Source organism: Pipra filicauda, unplaced genomic scaffold, assembly GCF_003945595.2.
Source record: "Pipra filicauda isolate LSUMZ 115617 unplaced genomic scaffold, ASM394559v2 scaffold267_size1258537_pilon, whole genome shotgun sequence".
Lineage (NCBI taxonomy): Eukaryota > Metazoa > Chordata > Aves > Passeriformes > Pipridae > Pipra > Pipra filicauda.
In genome coordinates this window covers 1-14170 of record NW_024104384.1, presented here as the reverse complement: position 1 = coordinate 14170, position 14170 = coordinate 1, and the positions used below count along the sequence as shown (strand labels likewise).

Genomic DNA, 14170 nt, shown 5'->3' with positions numbered 1-14170 from the left:
AAGAAATGGATAGGAGGCAACAACACAGGAGTGGGCTGAAGAAAGGATAAAAGCCACCAAAATTTGAAATAACTAAAGGAGAAGATCCTCGTTGCTCTTTTAGTGGTATTTAAACTCTTGTTACTTGTAGGTACTTTTTGTTGCAGGTTCCTCCCTTCTCCAGGTCTCCTTTCTTCCCTTTCCTTCTCCTTTCTGAGCTTGTGGTTTTAGTTAGTGGAGCATTATTATGGCACTTGGGCCTGAAAGTCTGGCAAGCCCCAGGGAACTTCTTAGTGTTGCAGAGATTAGACTGAATCATACAACCCTGATGCTTTTGAGAGAAAAGATGATGAAACTTGAAATACTACAGTGTACCTAAATACAGATCAGATGGAGCAGAAGGGTTTTTGAGACCCAGAGGTCAAAGGACCAGAGCCAACCTTTAGTTTAGATAAAGATTATGTGGTGTGGAATGAAATTTGTAGAGGTTTCCATCCTGAAGGAGTCTCCTCAAACAAGTGGAGATAAATAGGTGTATGTCTGAGTGATAAATAAACTACTCTTGCCACAGAAAAAGATCATTTCACATTCAGCAATAACCAGTAATATCATCCATTACAAGGTAGACATCTTCTGCAGGAGGCTTATCACAGGTATTTAAATTTGATCAAAGTGACCCTGGCACTGATAATATATTCAGTCTTGAAAATATTTTCTCCCCTTTCCTCTAAAAACCAGTGAGGAATCCTTTCTTAATTTATCCAGCCCAAAAAATCATAGATCCATGACCAACTATTAAGGAAAAACTATAATTTGAAAAGATTTATGTTTGCACAATCAGAAAAACAGTCTTTCAGGATGTCCGAGATAATAAAAATTTTTGGTCTCCTCCAAAATAGCTCCAAGAAAAGTACTTTCTCTTAGAGCAATTGGCACTGCAACTTCATCTCCTCAAGGTTTGTACCAGCACAAAGCCCCTCATCTTTCATGAATCACAGACAGGACCCCAGAGTTGCACAAAGAGATGTTTGTGTGCAAGCTGGGCCGTGCTAAGGGTGGTTTGGGCTGGGTTGTAAAGGGAATTAATGTGTGGAATTACCATGTGGATTCACTCATGGCAGACCCCAGCCTAGCAGGGATTTAAGAAGAAGCTGTTTTATTTCCTTCACCTCTGTTGAATGTGCTGGGAGTCGGCAAACCAGCCAACAGCAGCATTTGTGGTGCGTTCTCAGAATTACAGAGGTGACATTTGAATATAGCAACAGGTGGGAAGAACAATTAGACCAGAAATAAGTGGAGAATTTAAATGAAAGGCGTGAAAACTAAGGAGAAATAAACTGAGGTTAAAAAAATTTAAAAATAAAATGGTTATACAACAGAAAAAAAAGAAATTCCTGAGAAAGTTATGTGTATTTAATTTCTTGAGGTAGGTTTGTTGAAATTAAAAATGGAGGGGAGGGGATTTAACTTCTCATCAGCACTGATTTCATTACACTAAACCTTTCATGCATTCTCATTTTCAGTGTTCCTTTCTTTTCACCTCACTTTAGACTGTGAAAAACAACACGTAACCTTCTAGCACAGAGTCCAATTGACATTTCTTTCAGGCAGGGACTGTCTTTCAATGCATAGATTTGCCTTGATCAGAACAATGGAATCTTGATTTTTTGATTCTCAGTGAGAATTGATTTGATTCTCAGTGAGAGAAATAACTGAATAACAAATGCATTTCCCCCCCCCGAACTGGTACCTCCCCCTAAATCATCATTATTAAGTTCCAGGGCTGGGGGTTGATCCGTGAGCTTTGGATCCTCTCAAGGTGTAACTGAAGAAAATTCCCCAAAGGCAGCAGATCCACCAAAAGGATGGGGGTGTTAGAGATGATTTGTGTGTGATGCAGAGGATTTGAGATTCTGAGCAGCCCAGTTTTGTCCTGGTCAACTTTACAAGTGTTTTACTTGGTTTTAAGTGAGGAAAACAATTGTGATACACAGCTGGGTAATGAAACAATTTTTCCATAGTAACAATCAGTTATTTGACCTAAATCAGGCCTGTTTCAAAAGACACACTGATGCCCAGGAATGAGTCAGGGATTAATTTCTGGACTAAGGCAGTGAGAAAAATGAGGGAAATCTCCGATGAGGAATACTGCTTATGGGAGCTGTCCTGACCAATACTTCTGTGTGTCACATTCTTAAGATGATCAAATTCTGCAGTTTCACATAGAATAACAGAGGAATTCATATCTCAAAATAATTCCTTCCCTCATGTATCTTAGCAAGAAACTTGTTTTCAAACCTCTCCTCCCTAGCAGAGAATTTTCTTGAATAAAGCTCTGTGGGGTTAGACTGGACCATAACAAACCCCCTCAAAAACTTGGTAAACAGTATTGACTGGAGTTTGCAACTCAGCTTTAAGTGTTCTTTTGCATTCAGTTGCACAGAACTGTCTATTTTAAAACCAGTTTTAGTGTCAGTCATTCATTCACCTCTGGGTGCACAAACTGTTGACAAGAGCTGTGAAGTTTAAGCCTGTCCTGTCCTGAAATATCCAGGTTGACTCATCCACCTCTTTTAGGCCATGACTCTTGAAATGAAATGTTAGTCTCCGAAACCTTTTTCACTGGTGATCAAAAGAGGAGATAAAAGATTGCAACAGGAAAATTGTACAGTCTGTTGCCTGAAAATACAATGACAAGAGCTCTACTTTTAAAATATTTCCTGTTCCTCAGTGACCAGAGAACTGGGCTGCTTTGAACTAATCTACTCTTAGAGATAAATAAAAACCCAAGGAATTTCCTTTTTCAGTCCTTTTTCACATTTCCTATGGAGTTTTATGATTAAGTCAGTAGATATTAAGAAAAATTTGATGATACCTTGCCACCAAGGGGAATTTGCTTTGAGGGATGTTTGCAAAGGGCCCATCCAGGAGAGCTCTTCCATTGCTCCCTGTCGTGTCCAACACCACAGGCTTCAGTCCCAGTGCTCCTAAAAATCCTTCCACTCTGACATTTTTGGGAGTACTGCTTTTTTTTAAGTTCACAGAAAATGTAAAATTAAAAGAGTGGTATTTAAATTCATTGACAAAGAAAGCCTCTCAAGAAAAATGGACCAAATATTATCTGTAGAGAAGAGACCTGCTGCTCTGGTTCTTGGCTTAATGTCCTGAAATAAATCCTTGTGTTCTGGGAGTGATTCCCCAGATTTTGTAGTAATTATGAGAGAAGATTATCAAAGCAAAGCGTATTAAAAGCGTTGCTAGAGAATATTTAAACAGAAAGCTGTTTCTTACACATTGATAATGAAACAAGAATTCACCCTTAATAAAAGATTCTAATATATAACAGTGATTTAAGGGTGAGAATTGGGTCCATCACTAGGATTTATAGTGACAAATAAGGACATTCATACCCACATATACAAACAAACATGTCTCTCATATAAATGTCCTGTCTCTTCATTTTCCACCCTCCATATGGCCAGGACAATTAGATGTTACATGTGGGTTTAAAGGAGCAATATAAGATAAAAAATTATCCAGTGCATAATGTCTAGTAATAGCAAACAACAACTGGAACAAATCTAAACCCTATTTACTTAATGATCCACAATTAAGTTCTGAATCCTTTTCACCTTGGGCAAACCGTAAAGACTTTTGTGGGAAAAAAATTCAAATGTTCATATTTTTGCTCTCCTCCAAAACAGCTCCAAGAAAAGTACTTTCTCTTAGAGCATTTGACATTGCAACTTCATGGGAACTTTTATGGGAAAAAATCCAAACGTTCATATATAGGAATAGAATAATATTCAAATTTTTATAGGGAAAAAACTTCCAGGAGGTGGATAAATTAAAAAAAAAAAAAAAAAAAAAAGTTAAAATCTTCTGTGTTTTTTGTGTTCCACTGCAGCTGGGGCGGACCCTCAGAAGTCCCTTCATGAAGTTTGTGGCCCACGCAGTTTCTTTCACAATCTTCCTGGGGCTGTTGGTGGTGAACGCGTCCGATCGGTTCGAGGGAGTCAAAAATCTCCCCAACGAGACCATCACGGATCACCCCAAACAGATCTTCAGAGTCAAAACAACTCAATTCTCCTGGACGGAACTGCTCATCATGAAGTGGGTGTTGGGTAAGTCAAACCAGACGTCCACAAGCCCTCGGGGGAAATTTGAGCTCTTTAGGAATGACATGACAAAGGAAAAGGAGGAAAAAAAAAAGCAAACCCAACGAAAAAACCAAACTAAATAAACAAACAAAAAAAAAAATACCCCCAAACCAAGAAAACTCCCCAAAACTGAAAACAAACCACCATAAGCCTAGAGGTTGATGACAGAATTTTGATTAAAAGAGGATAAAAAACTGTAATTTTTGTCCCTACTTTTGAAATTATTGAAGGACACTTGACAAATTCTCACTTTCCTGATTTTCCATTTTCCGTGGTAAATGCTATAGATGTTGCCTGTTTGCCTCTATTGGTTTAATCATTGCATTTTAAAGAAGGTAATATTATAATAGAAAGTTGTAGCCTCAATCTAGGATGTTGCTCCATCTTAAGTGAACAGAAGAAAGCGTGGGGAGCCTGCCTGATTTATTACCCTGGGATCCTAATATGATCCTATTATAATTCACTGAACCTCAGCTATTTTGTCTGCAGAATGGAAATAATGTTATTGGCCTTTTTTTTTTGCAATGCACTCTGAGATCTAGTGATGAAAACTGCCAGGTAAGTAAGACCTGGATTTTATGACATCCCCAGTGCGAAATTCTTGCTGGTGAGAGGACAGCACAGAGCTCAAATCTTTTAAAAGAAATTAAGTTATTCAACAGTTATAAAGTAAGGATTCGTGTGGGTGAACCCTTCAAGTGCAAAAAGTATGTCACAGGCACAGGTTAAATTTCCAAGGAGTTTTAGGCAGATCCAGATGTATTACTTTTCCTCCAGGCTTCATTTATTCCTGGCAGATCAGTCAACTTGAACCACTAATCTAAACAAGCTCAGGAGGATTTATTGGGAAATTGAGCTTATCAACTGTGCCGAATCTTTCTCCACCTCTTTTATATCTATTTTTGCTCACCACCATGATTCGGATTCTTTTCTTGCAGCAAATAATTCCACTGTTCCATAAGTACTGATGGCATTAAATCCCCTGAAAAATAGGATAGGCCTGCTCTATCTGATGACTTCCTGGCCACTGTTTCTTTGTTCCCTGTCCCTGCAATAATCAGAATCCCATGCAGGATATTAGGCTAGAAAATACTGAATAGATGCCAGACTGGATAGAGTAAGCCTGTAAGATATATTTTTAAAATGATATTAAAGCAGTTGGACAAGATGATTAGATTTTAGACTAGGTATTCTTTCCTTATAGGCAGTAGGTATCCATCTGCTTGGTGAGTTCCTGAGAGATGAAGAAGAAAACATTTCATTTGAAGCGAAGGTTTTCACTTTTCTGAGAGAAGAAAAGTGATTCATTGTCCAGACTCCTGAGTATAATGAGATTTTCTAATGACTGCCTACATCTGCACTGACAATCTGCTCTGGCCATTTTACCTGCCTGCCTACAGAAAGCTTCAAACAATGGTTCAGCAATCCTAGAGGTGAAAGTTTGGTGCAGATGGCTCAAAGCTGGCACAGGGACTTAGGCACTTGTTGAGCCCCATGTGTGACCTTGAACTTTAAGAACTGTGAAAGCACTAAGGGTGGTGACTGCCCAGGCTTTTGGTGCTAAAAGCTTATAGGTATTATAAATATTTATAGGTAAGTAGAAATATAATTAAATAAAAGTTGCTGACATAGATGACTTAGTGGCCTTCTGTGATGGAGTGATTATGTAAGGGGACGAGGGAAGGGCTGCAGATGTCATTTAACTGGATTTCTGTAAAGCCTTTGGCACTGCCCCCCACAACATCCTTCTCTCTAAATTGGACAGAGATGCATTTGATGAGTGGACTATTAGGTGGATTAGAAAGTGGTTGGACAGTCACATCCAGAGGGTGCTGATCAATGGCTCAGAGTCCTGATGGACATCAGGGACTAGTGGTGTCCCTCAGGGGCCCATACTGGGACCAGTGGGATTTAATATCTTCATTGACAAAGGGATCTAGTGCACCCTCAGCAAGTCTGCAGCTGACAGCAAGCTGAGTGGTGAGGTTGACACACCTGAAGGATGGGATGCCATCCAGAGGGACCTGGACAAGCCCCAGAAGTGGGCCCATGGGGTTCTCGTGATGTTAACCATGATCAGCTTCCCCCTTTTTACATGGGGCACAGCAATTCTGGCTCATGTATCTGGGACTTGTCTGTGTCTCCCCTGTGGCCAGGTCTTCCCTTCCTTTCAGATGAGAAAGGCTGGGATTTTCCTGATGAGTGGTATGGACAAAGTGTGTGCTGAAAGCAGGGAGGTTTTATTGTAAGAGGCAAAATCCCCACTGCAAAAGCAGCCAGGGTAGCCAGGGACTCTGGATAGATGCAGTCTGAGCACTATTAATCTCTTAATCCAACAGCCTTTGGTGGATGTAGGAAGGCTCAAAGGCATCTCTGCAGCATCAGCTGCTCCTGATTTATGTCCCACACCAGCGGATATAAAATCTGACAAACTGCTGCTCTGTGCACAGGTGGTGAGCAGCACTTCTTGCACACTCCCATTTTTCTTCCAGATGGGCTGTGCCTGTAGCTTAACTCTCCTTCCTCTGCTGAAACCAGACCTGCTCATCAAGGTGACATTTCTGATCATTCCTGCTGTGGGGGGAATAAGAGACATGTAGGAGCTGGAGAGCAGGAGCTGCTCATATCCCACATCTCCATGCATCCAACTCAGGGAAATGACCTCTGGTAGAGCCTGTGGGGGCCTCAGAAACACCACATTTAAAAGACATCCTGGCAGAGCTGCTTTACCTACTTGCCTTCCCTTATTTCTTGCATCCCACCTTATGTCCTATCTCCTGAATTTTAGCTGCTTTTTCTCTTCTCAGTACTTTTACTTAAGGAGAAGCTTTGAAATATTGTCTCCCAATGTATATACAATTATCCAGCAGTACTGACTGAATAATTACTGGAACTTTTCTGCTTGTCCTTAATAGACATTTTTAAAAAATGATTGCCACACAGCTGGCAAAAAGAATAATTATAGGCCAATAGTGTGATACTTTCACTGAGTGATTCTAATTTTAGTCAGTCCACTCAGTTTTAGACACTTCTTACTCCATTAATCTGTGACTTAGGTATAGTAAGTGAGCAAGATTAGAAATAAATTTGGATGGGAGAGTTAATATTTCAACCAGAAAAGTCATTTCTGGTCATCAGAGAAGGAGTGCTTTTTTGGGCAATGCTACCACGTGATTTTTCCTGGAGAGCTTTAGTACCTTTACACGACACACACGCGTCACACGCAGGGCTAATGGCTCCTATCCATCATTCCAGGGAATTTAAAAAGCATTTTAAAGCTGGAAATGTTCCTTTAATATTTCATCCTCACTCCAGGAAAATTCCTGAGAAACCAATTCTTCCACCTGCTCCCTGAGGCTGTTTATTATTAAACCTTGCTCGTGCTGAGTGACAATTTGGGATGAAGGTCCTGCTTTTACTCAGCCAAGCACCGGCAGAGGTTCCTCTGCTGCCCTCCCTCTGCTCAGCACTCAGATCTCTCCCAAGAAAGATCTATACAGGGCATAACCTATGTCAGGACACATCTCCAGGGACATTCCAGGGCTGTGGAGGTCACAGGCTGGCTGTACCTTGGCTGATGGGGGTGTGGAAATCTTTGCTTTCCTTTCTCTCTCTAACTCCTTCCCTGTGCAGATCTGCTGAGTGCTGAGCAGAGGGAGGGCAGCAGAGGAGCCTCCCAGCTCCCCTCCTCGAGTCCCCAGCTGCTTGACTGAGTAACAGTAGGAACTTCATCCCAAACTGCCACTCACCATGAATAAGGTTTAATAATAAATAGTCTAAGGAAGAGGGTGGAAGAATTGGTTTCTGAGGCTCTCTCCCAAGATAGATCTATACAGGGCATAACCTGTATCAGGGCACATCTCCAGGCACCCACCTGGAGACTCCAGGGCTGTGGAGGTCACAGGTTGGCTGTGCCTTGGCTGATGGGGGTGTGGAAAGCTCAGCTTTCCTTTCTCTCTTTCAATCCTTCCCTGCACACAGGGACTTTCAGCAGCAGCTCTTCACTCCTCCACCCTCCGGCTGGATTCCCACTGACCTGTTTCCCTGCCTGTAACCCAGCTTTCCAGTGCCCCTCCTGGGACACCCTGTGCCTCCAGGAGTCTCAGAAGTAGCCAAGCAATTGCATTTCTGTGCCACACCACGACAGCTTCCAGCAGAGAGGATGAAAGGAGTTCACAAGAAGGAGAAGATTGCAGGAGGCCACATGGAAATCAGCAGGCGCTGCTCCTTCTTGATTAAATGAGAATTTTGCTGCTGCTATGGAGACAGGGCTGGGGAGAGTGCAGGAAATATTTATCAGTGGGTTAAATATTCCAACACTTTATCTATTCAGGAACAGGGTTTGACCCTGGAGCCCTGTTTTGATTGAAGGTTGGGTAAATTAGTGAATCTGCCCTGAATTCTTGCCCACTGAATTCACCTGTCTGCCCTAGCACTTCCCAATAGGAGATAGATGTCAAAACATTTGAACTCACTGAATTTGGCATTTACAGGTTTATCTGTAAGTCTGTTGTCAGAAATCCTAAATTCGGGCTAAACTCAGTGTTTAAAGTGGTAGATCAGAGTTTAATGTATGGAAAATCATATTTAATTCCAAAAGCTTTATGAAAAGTATTGCAAGGGCAGAACTTCTGTCTTACCCTTTCTTTAATCACACTGAACTTAATCCTGGATCTTTTCTCTTGTACAGCTCTGTTTGCATTCTCAAAATGAACCCACCCACTTCAGGGAAGGAGAAAAACAGCAGCAGGGCAAGCAGTGCCATCTTCAGTGGCACCGTTTGGCAAGAAGATTTTGGGGACAAGAGAGGAAATCCACATTTTTCCCAAATGTAGCAACAACAGGATTTTCTAGTGTCATCAGAATTTCTGAACTGTGCTTTCTGTCATCACCAGAAATCATCTTTGCCATTGACTTATATAGTGATATTTTGAAATTTCTGCCTCATAAGCACAAAAGGACATGTGAACTAAAACTTTGAAAGAATTTTTAAGAAAAGGTGGCGTGAACCATTGTCAAGAAATTCAGTTTAATTAAAGAGCTATTTGCTCCAGTTTTAGAAGCCACTGTTGGCCAGGAAAGAGGTCTGTCTGAACACAAACACACCTTCTGTGTCTGAACATACACACACCTTCTGTTAAACACCTCCTGTCCCCTCCACAGGTATGATCTGGTCAGAGTGCAAGGAGATCTGGGAAGAGGGGCCACGGGAATATGTGGTGCATCTCTGGAACCTGCTGGACTTTGGGATGCTGTCCATCTTTGTAGCATCATTCACTGCCAGGTTCATGGCTTTCCTCAAAGCCTCTGAAGCACAACAGTACGTTGACCAGTATGTTCAAGACGATGACCTCAACAACGTCACCCTTCCCCCAGAAGTTGCTTATTTTACCTATGGTAAGGTGCTTTTTGTTCTCTAATACTTCCCGTTCTTTTAGGTTAATGTGTGGCAGTGCTGAAAGCAGGTTTCCTTTGGGGGATATTTGTGTGGGTTTTTTCTAATTAAACCAAATTGTTCTTCCCAAGTCTACCCATTCCAGCCATCTTCCTAAACAGTCAGAAAGGATCTGAGCCTCACTCAGTCTGTGATACTGTCCCAAGTCTACATTCAGGTCAATCACATCCTGAAAAAGCAGCTTGAGCAGCAGATAGTCAGGAACTGGGAGGGAGCAGAGTATAATTTGCATTACAGATGAAGTAACCTGCTTGGTTTTCCAAATGTGAGAGGAGGGAAATGTGTGAATAAATATAGAATGTGGGGCTGCATCTCTAACTATCGGTGCACTCCGCGCTTCTGTTACATCCAACACCTGTATAATGGAAATAAAAATAGCAATTACACCCATAAGCTGCTGCTCTTCAAAACCTGTATTTTTGTAGAGCCTAAATCATCTGTAAGTGCTAAAGCAGCAGCAGTGCCTGGACAACATTGGTTTTGATGGCTGAAATGGTTTTTCTTTGCTGTACAGCGTGGGGACTGGATCCATTGCACCCCTCTGCAAGCTTTACTTGTCACCCTGAGCAAACCCCAGGAGGATTTTTGCTCACAGGAGCCACAGAGATGGGCACCAAGGAACACCATTTGCTCCCTAGAGTTGTGAGGTGGTTGCTCCAGTGATGTGCTTGTGCTGGAGAGGGGGATCTGAGGCAGCAGACTTCATCCGCTGTGCTCCACACAGCACTGGGGACATGAGCCCTCACCCCCAGCCTGGTGGTCCCACCAGCTCAGCCCCTTGCTTGGTATGTCCCCCCTGAAGGGAAACATCCCTCCTTCTGCCCAGGCAAGAGAGAGGCCATGGAGATGATGGAGTTTTTCCCTCTCTGGTTTGCTGCCGATCCATTTAAAGTGAGTTCATGACCCAAAGGTGCAAAGAACAGAATATCACCATGAGATCCTGTGAGTTTTTCTGTCTGCTGCTTTTCCTTTGGTTCAGATTTTGCTGCAAATAATGCCTAAGTTTACTGCTGTGGTCCTAAAGATGTCACATGTTTTAACCCTGCCACAGTCTTTTCATCAAGAAGCTCAATTGATGCAAGGCCACTCATAAGCCATATTAATATAAATGTTCAAATTTTCAGTAGATTAAGTAAATGATGCATATCTGGTATCAACAAGGAGCTTTTTTAGGTAAAAATATTAGAGTGACTAGACTGCAAGAACTGGTTTTAATGTAAAGATAACATGAAAATTATACGTTTTTATCTGTATTTTATTATACATTTTATACATATTTATATATATATACATATATATCTGCTTTACCTGAACAAATCCTAACTTTCTTATCCAGTGGTGGGGATAGAGATCTCAGTCTCCCTAATGCTTCCTTCCCAAATACTGACACAGAGCCCTGTATAAAATCTATAGCCATACTCCACTGCGTTGTGCTTTTGGTTGTCCATCTCAAGAGCTTCACGTGGAAAAGGCACAGTACAGTTGACATTCAACAAACAGAAAATACCGAGTTTGTTTAAAGCCATGCTATTTTTTTGCTGTGTGGCTTCAGTGAATCCCAGTGACTTGTTCATTTCTCATCTTTACTGTGTGAAAAACGCAACTAACTCACTAATTCTCCAACATGCTGAGGACTTCAGTGCACAATTGTTCCAAAGCTGGGTTTTTTTGTCTTTAAATCCTGGCCAAAGCCAAGATTCGGTGCAGAAAAGGGTCATTTATGGTGATAGCTTCCACCTACCACTCTTTGTTACTAACACCCCGTGTCCATGTATTGTTTTAGCCAGGAACAAGTGGCTCCCCTCGGATCCCCAGATCATTTCAGAAGGCCTGTATGCCATAGCTGTGGTACTCAGCTTCTCCCGCATTGCTTACATTCTTCCAGCCAACGAAAGCTTCGGCCCCCTGCAGATCTCCCTGGGCAGGACCGTGAAGGATATCTTCAAGTTCATGGTCATCTTCATCATGGTGTTCCTCGCCTTCATGATCGGAATGTTCAACCTTTACTCCTACTACCTTGGTGCAAAGTACAACCCCGCGTTCACCACGTGAGTAGCTGTGGGGAGAGCGGCTGTTCCCGCCGCTCCTGTCTCGGGATCTTTGGGAACTCGGCTCCAAACATCCTGCTCTCCTGTTTTAGGGAGATGTTCCTAAGAAAGCCCAACTGATGTTCCTTGCAACCTGTGCCAAATCTCGTGTGGTTTCGCAGGAATCTAAAAGGGGGAAAGGCTCAATCCCTTCTGGGCCGTTGCTGGTGCTCTGGTGGTTTCTGGGCGGGGGGGGAATCACACCCAGATTTTGATGGGGAAACTTGTCCCACAGCTCCAGCCCTGGCAACCAGCTCTAGGCCTGAGTGTAGGGAGCTGAGTAAGTTCAGAAATGGTTCTTTCTGGAAATCAAAATAGCAGGTCAGGAAAATGTTTTGTGAAGATGCTCAGTTCAATGTGTCAAGAGATGCAGTGGGGAAGAAGTTAAACCTAAGATTATTGTTCTTAAAACTGCAAGGTGAAACGTATGTAAAATAAGGGAGGATTTCACTTCCCTGAGGTCCAAGGCTGTGGGTTCAACCCCCATATGGGCCATTCACTTAAGAGTTGGACCTGATGATCCTTGTGGGTCCCTTCCAACTCAGAATATCCTGTGATTCTGTGATCTGTTTTAGGACATCACCTGAGTGCAGCTGTGATTGTTGGGTGCACTTCTGCAGAGCCAGCTGCTGAGTCATGGTGCTCAGAACAGAGCAAAACAAACCAGGGTGTCTGGGATGTGGTTTCTAAGTCCTGACTGGGAACTTTTCAGCAGAGGCCATGTGAAAGCTGTGTGCCTTAGGGACACAGTGGGGACTTTCCTGCTTGTCTGTGAGGGAAAGCTTGGCATAATGTTTTCCCCTTTCTGTGAGCTGACTTCCAGGAAACCACCCCAGAGCTGCAGTGCCTGAGCCCACGGTGGTTTCCAGGTGCAGAGCAGACATTTGATGCTGCATTTGATGTGTCAATTCTCTGACATGTTAGGCAGAGAGCTTGGGGCTTAGCTCATCACTCCTCTAGGAGAAAGGGCCTTTTCAGCATCATTTCTGTCCTGCAAGTGGCTGTTGCCTTCCAGTTTTACCACACCACCCTCTTGTGCCACATGTAACCTGTAACATTACATTTGCTTCCTCTAGTCGAGCCAAATATGCCTCCTAGGCCTCTCTTGTAGCCTCAGGGGGCATTTTAATGGAAGGATTTATGAGGCCAGATGCATTTACGTTTATCTGTGCTCAGTGGTGAGGGAGAAGAAAATTGAGTGTGTGGACTGTGACTTGCTTCAGATTTGAAGAGAAGGAGATGCCCTTGAAGCATAAGACTTAATAAGAAGTTGAGTCACTGCCATCCCTGCCTGCCTGGTGGCACAGCAACCCTCACTTGTGGTATCCCCCAGGCACGTCACTGACAAATTCCAGTCTCTGATACAATTCTGCACAGTAACTCTCTTATTAGTACTCATTAGCTAAGTGGATCTTCCAGGAGTTGCCATCATTTGATTGAAATAATGAGCAAACATTCACTAAAAATGATGACTGCTCAGTGGAGTAAAGATTGCTTAAATGCCCAGGGGATATTTGGGCTGGGGAGAGCTCTTCCTCCTTAACTTCAGCCTGCTGACTACTTATCCCGGAGGGACTTCGTGTTGTTATAAAGCAAATTTTCCATGAGCATAAATCTTTCTTTTTAAGAATTTGGAAGAGATTTTAAAAATACTTACTTTCTTCTGACTATTTAAACACTCGGGAGTGTCAAACGATGATCAGTAAAAACAAGCCCTTTCATCGTATGAAACAAAGAGAATAGATTTACATTCCTCCCGAAAATCCTTCTTAGACATTCCATTCAGCAAGAAGCCCCCGGGGTAGACAGTCTCAAACAATTTTAATAAGCTAATTACAAGGTTATTTTGGCAGATGGGCAGCCACCAGCTATAGTAATGTTTCCTCTTCTGTTTTTTGTGGCTGTCTGTGGGCCTTGATGAAGGTTGTGGCTCCTGCTGCCATTAACTCACACGTGAAAAGGAGGAAGATTTCAGTATTAGTGCTAAAAAAGGAGCTCAGCTGCTCATTCCCTGCAAAATCACCAGGGCTAAGAAGAATGTTGCTTAGTTTGGTGTCCTCACAACCCCTCTGTGACTGTGACTTCAGCGACATCGCCGGATGCATTTCCTGGGGGTTGTTTGGGAATTCTAATGAGGATGGGTGACATTTTACAGCAAGCAAGTTTGGCCCTGAGAAATGTGACTGTGGGACCAAATTCTCAGAGGTCACTTGGGTAGCTGTGACAGAAGAAGACCCCGCGGATTTGGGCATTTCGTTGACTGTGGCAGCTTCGAGGGGTGTTGAGTCGACACCTCCCTGGATGGGCCCAGTGGGAACCCTTGGACAAAGAGCTGCTCACTAAAATAACTCCAAATTACACTTTTATGAAAACCACACCTTCCCAGGACAGTATATAGGCAGAAAAAAGAGTGTACTTTTGTGCAGATCACACTCAGAGGGAATTGCTTGCTTAGTTCTAATGTTAGTTACTGAATGTTTGGTGCAACT

At 42.7% G+C, this 14170-nt stretch overlaps 1 protein-coding gene across 1 annotated transcript in view; it reads left to right on the top strand.

Moving 5' to 3' along the window:
- LOC113995584 (short transient receptor potential channel 7) overlaps nt 1-11642 on the top strand; it is a gene marked incomplete at its 3' end in the record, with an annotated part of 52268 nt that extends 40626 nt beyond the window's left edge. The window contains exons 5-7 of the mRNA XM_039382387.1: nt 3887-4103; nt 9303-9536; nt 11378-11642. Of these exons, the coding sequence (XP_039238321.1) occupies nt 3887-4103; nt 9303-9536; nt 11378-11642 (716 nt within the window). The remainder of the gene's footprint in view (nt 1-3886; nt 4104-9302; nt 9537-11377) is intronic.
- Between the last annotated feature and the right edge of the window lie 2528 nt (nt 11643-14170).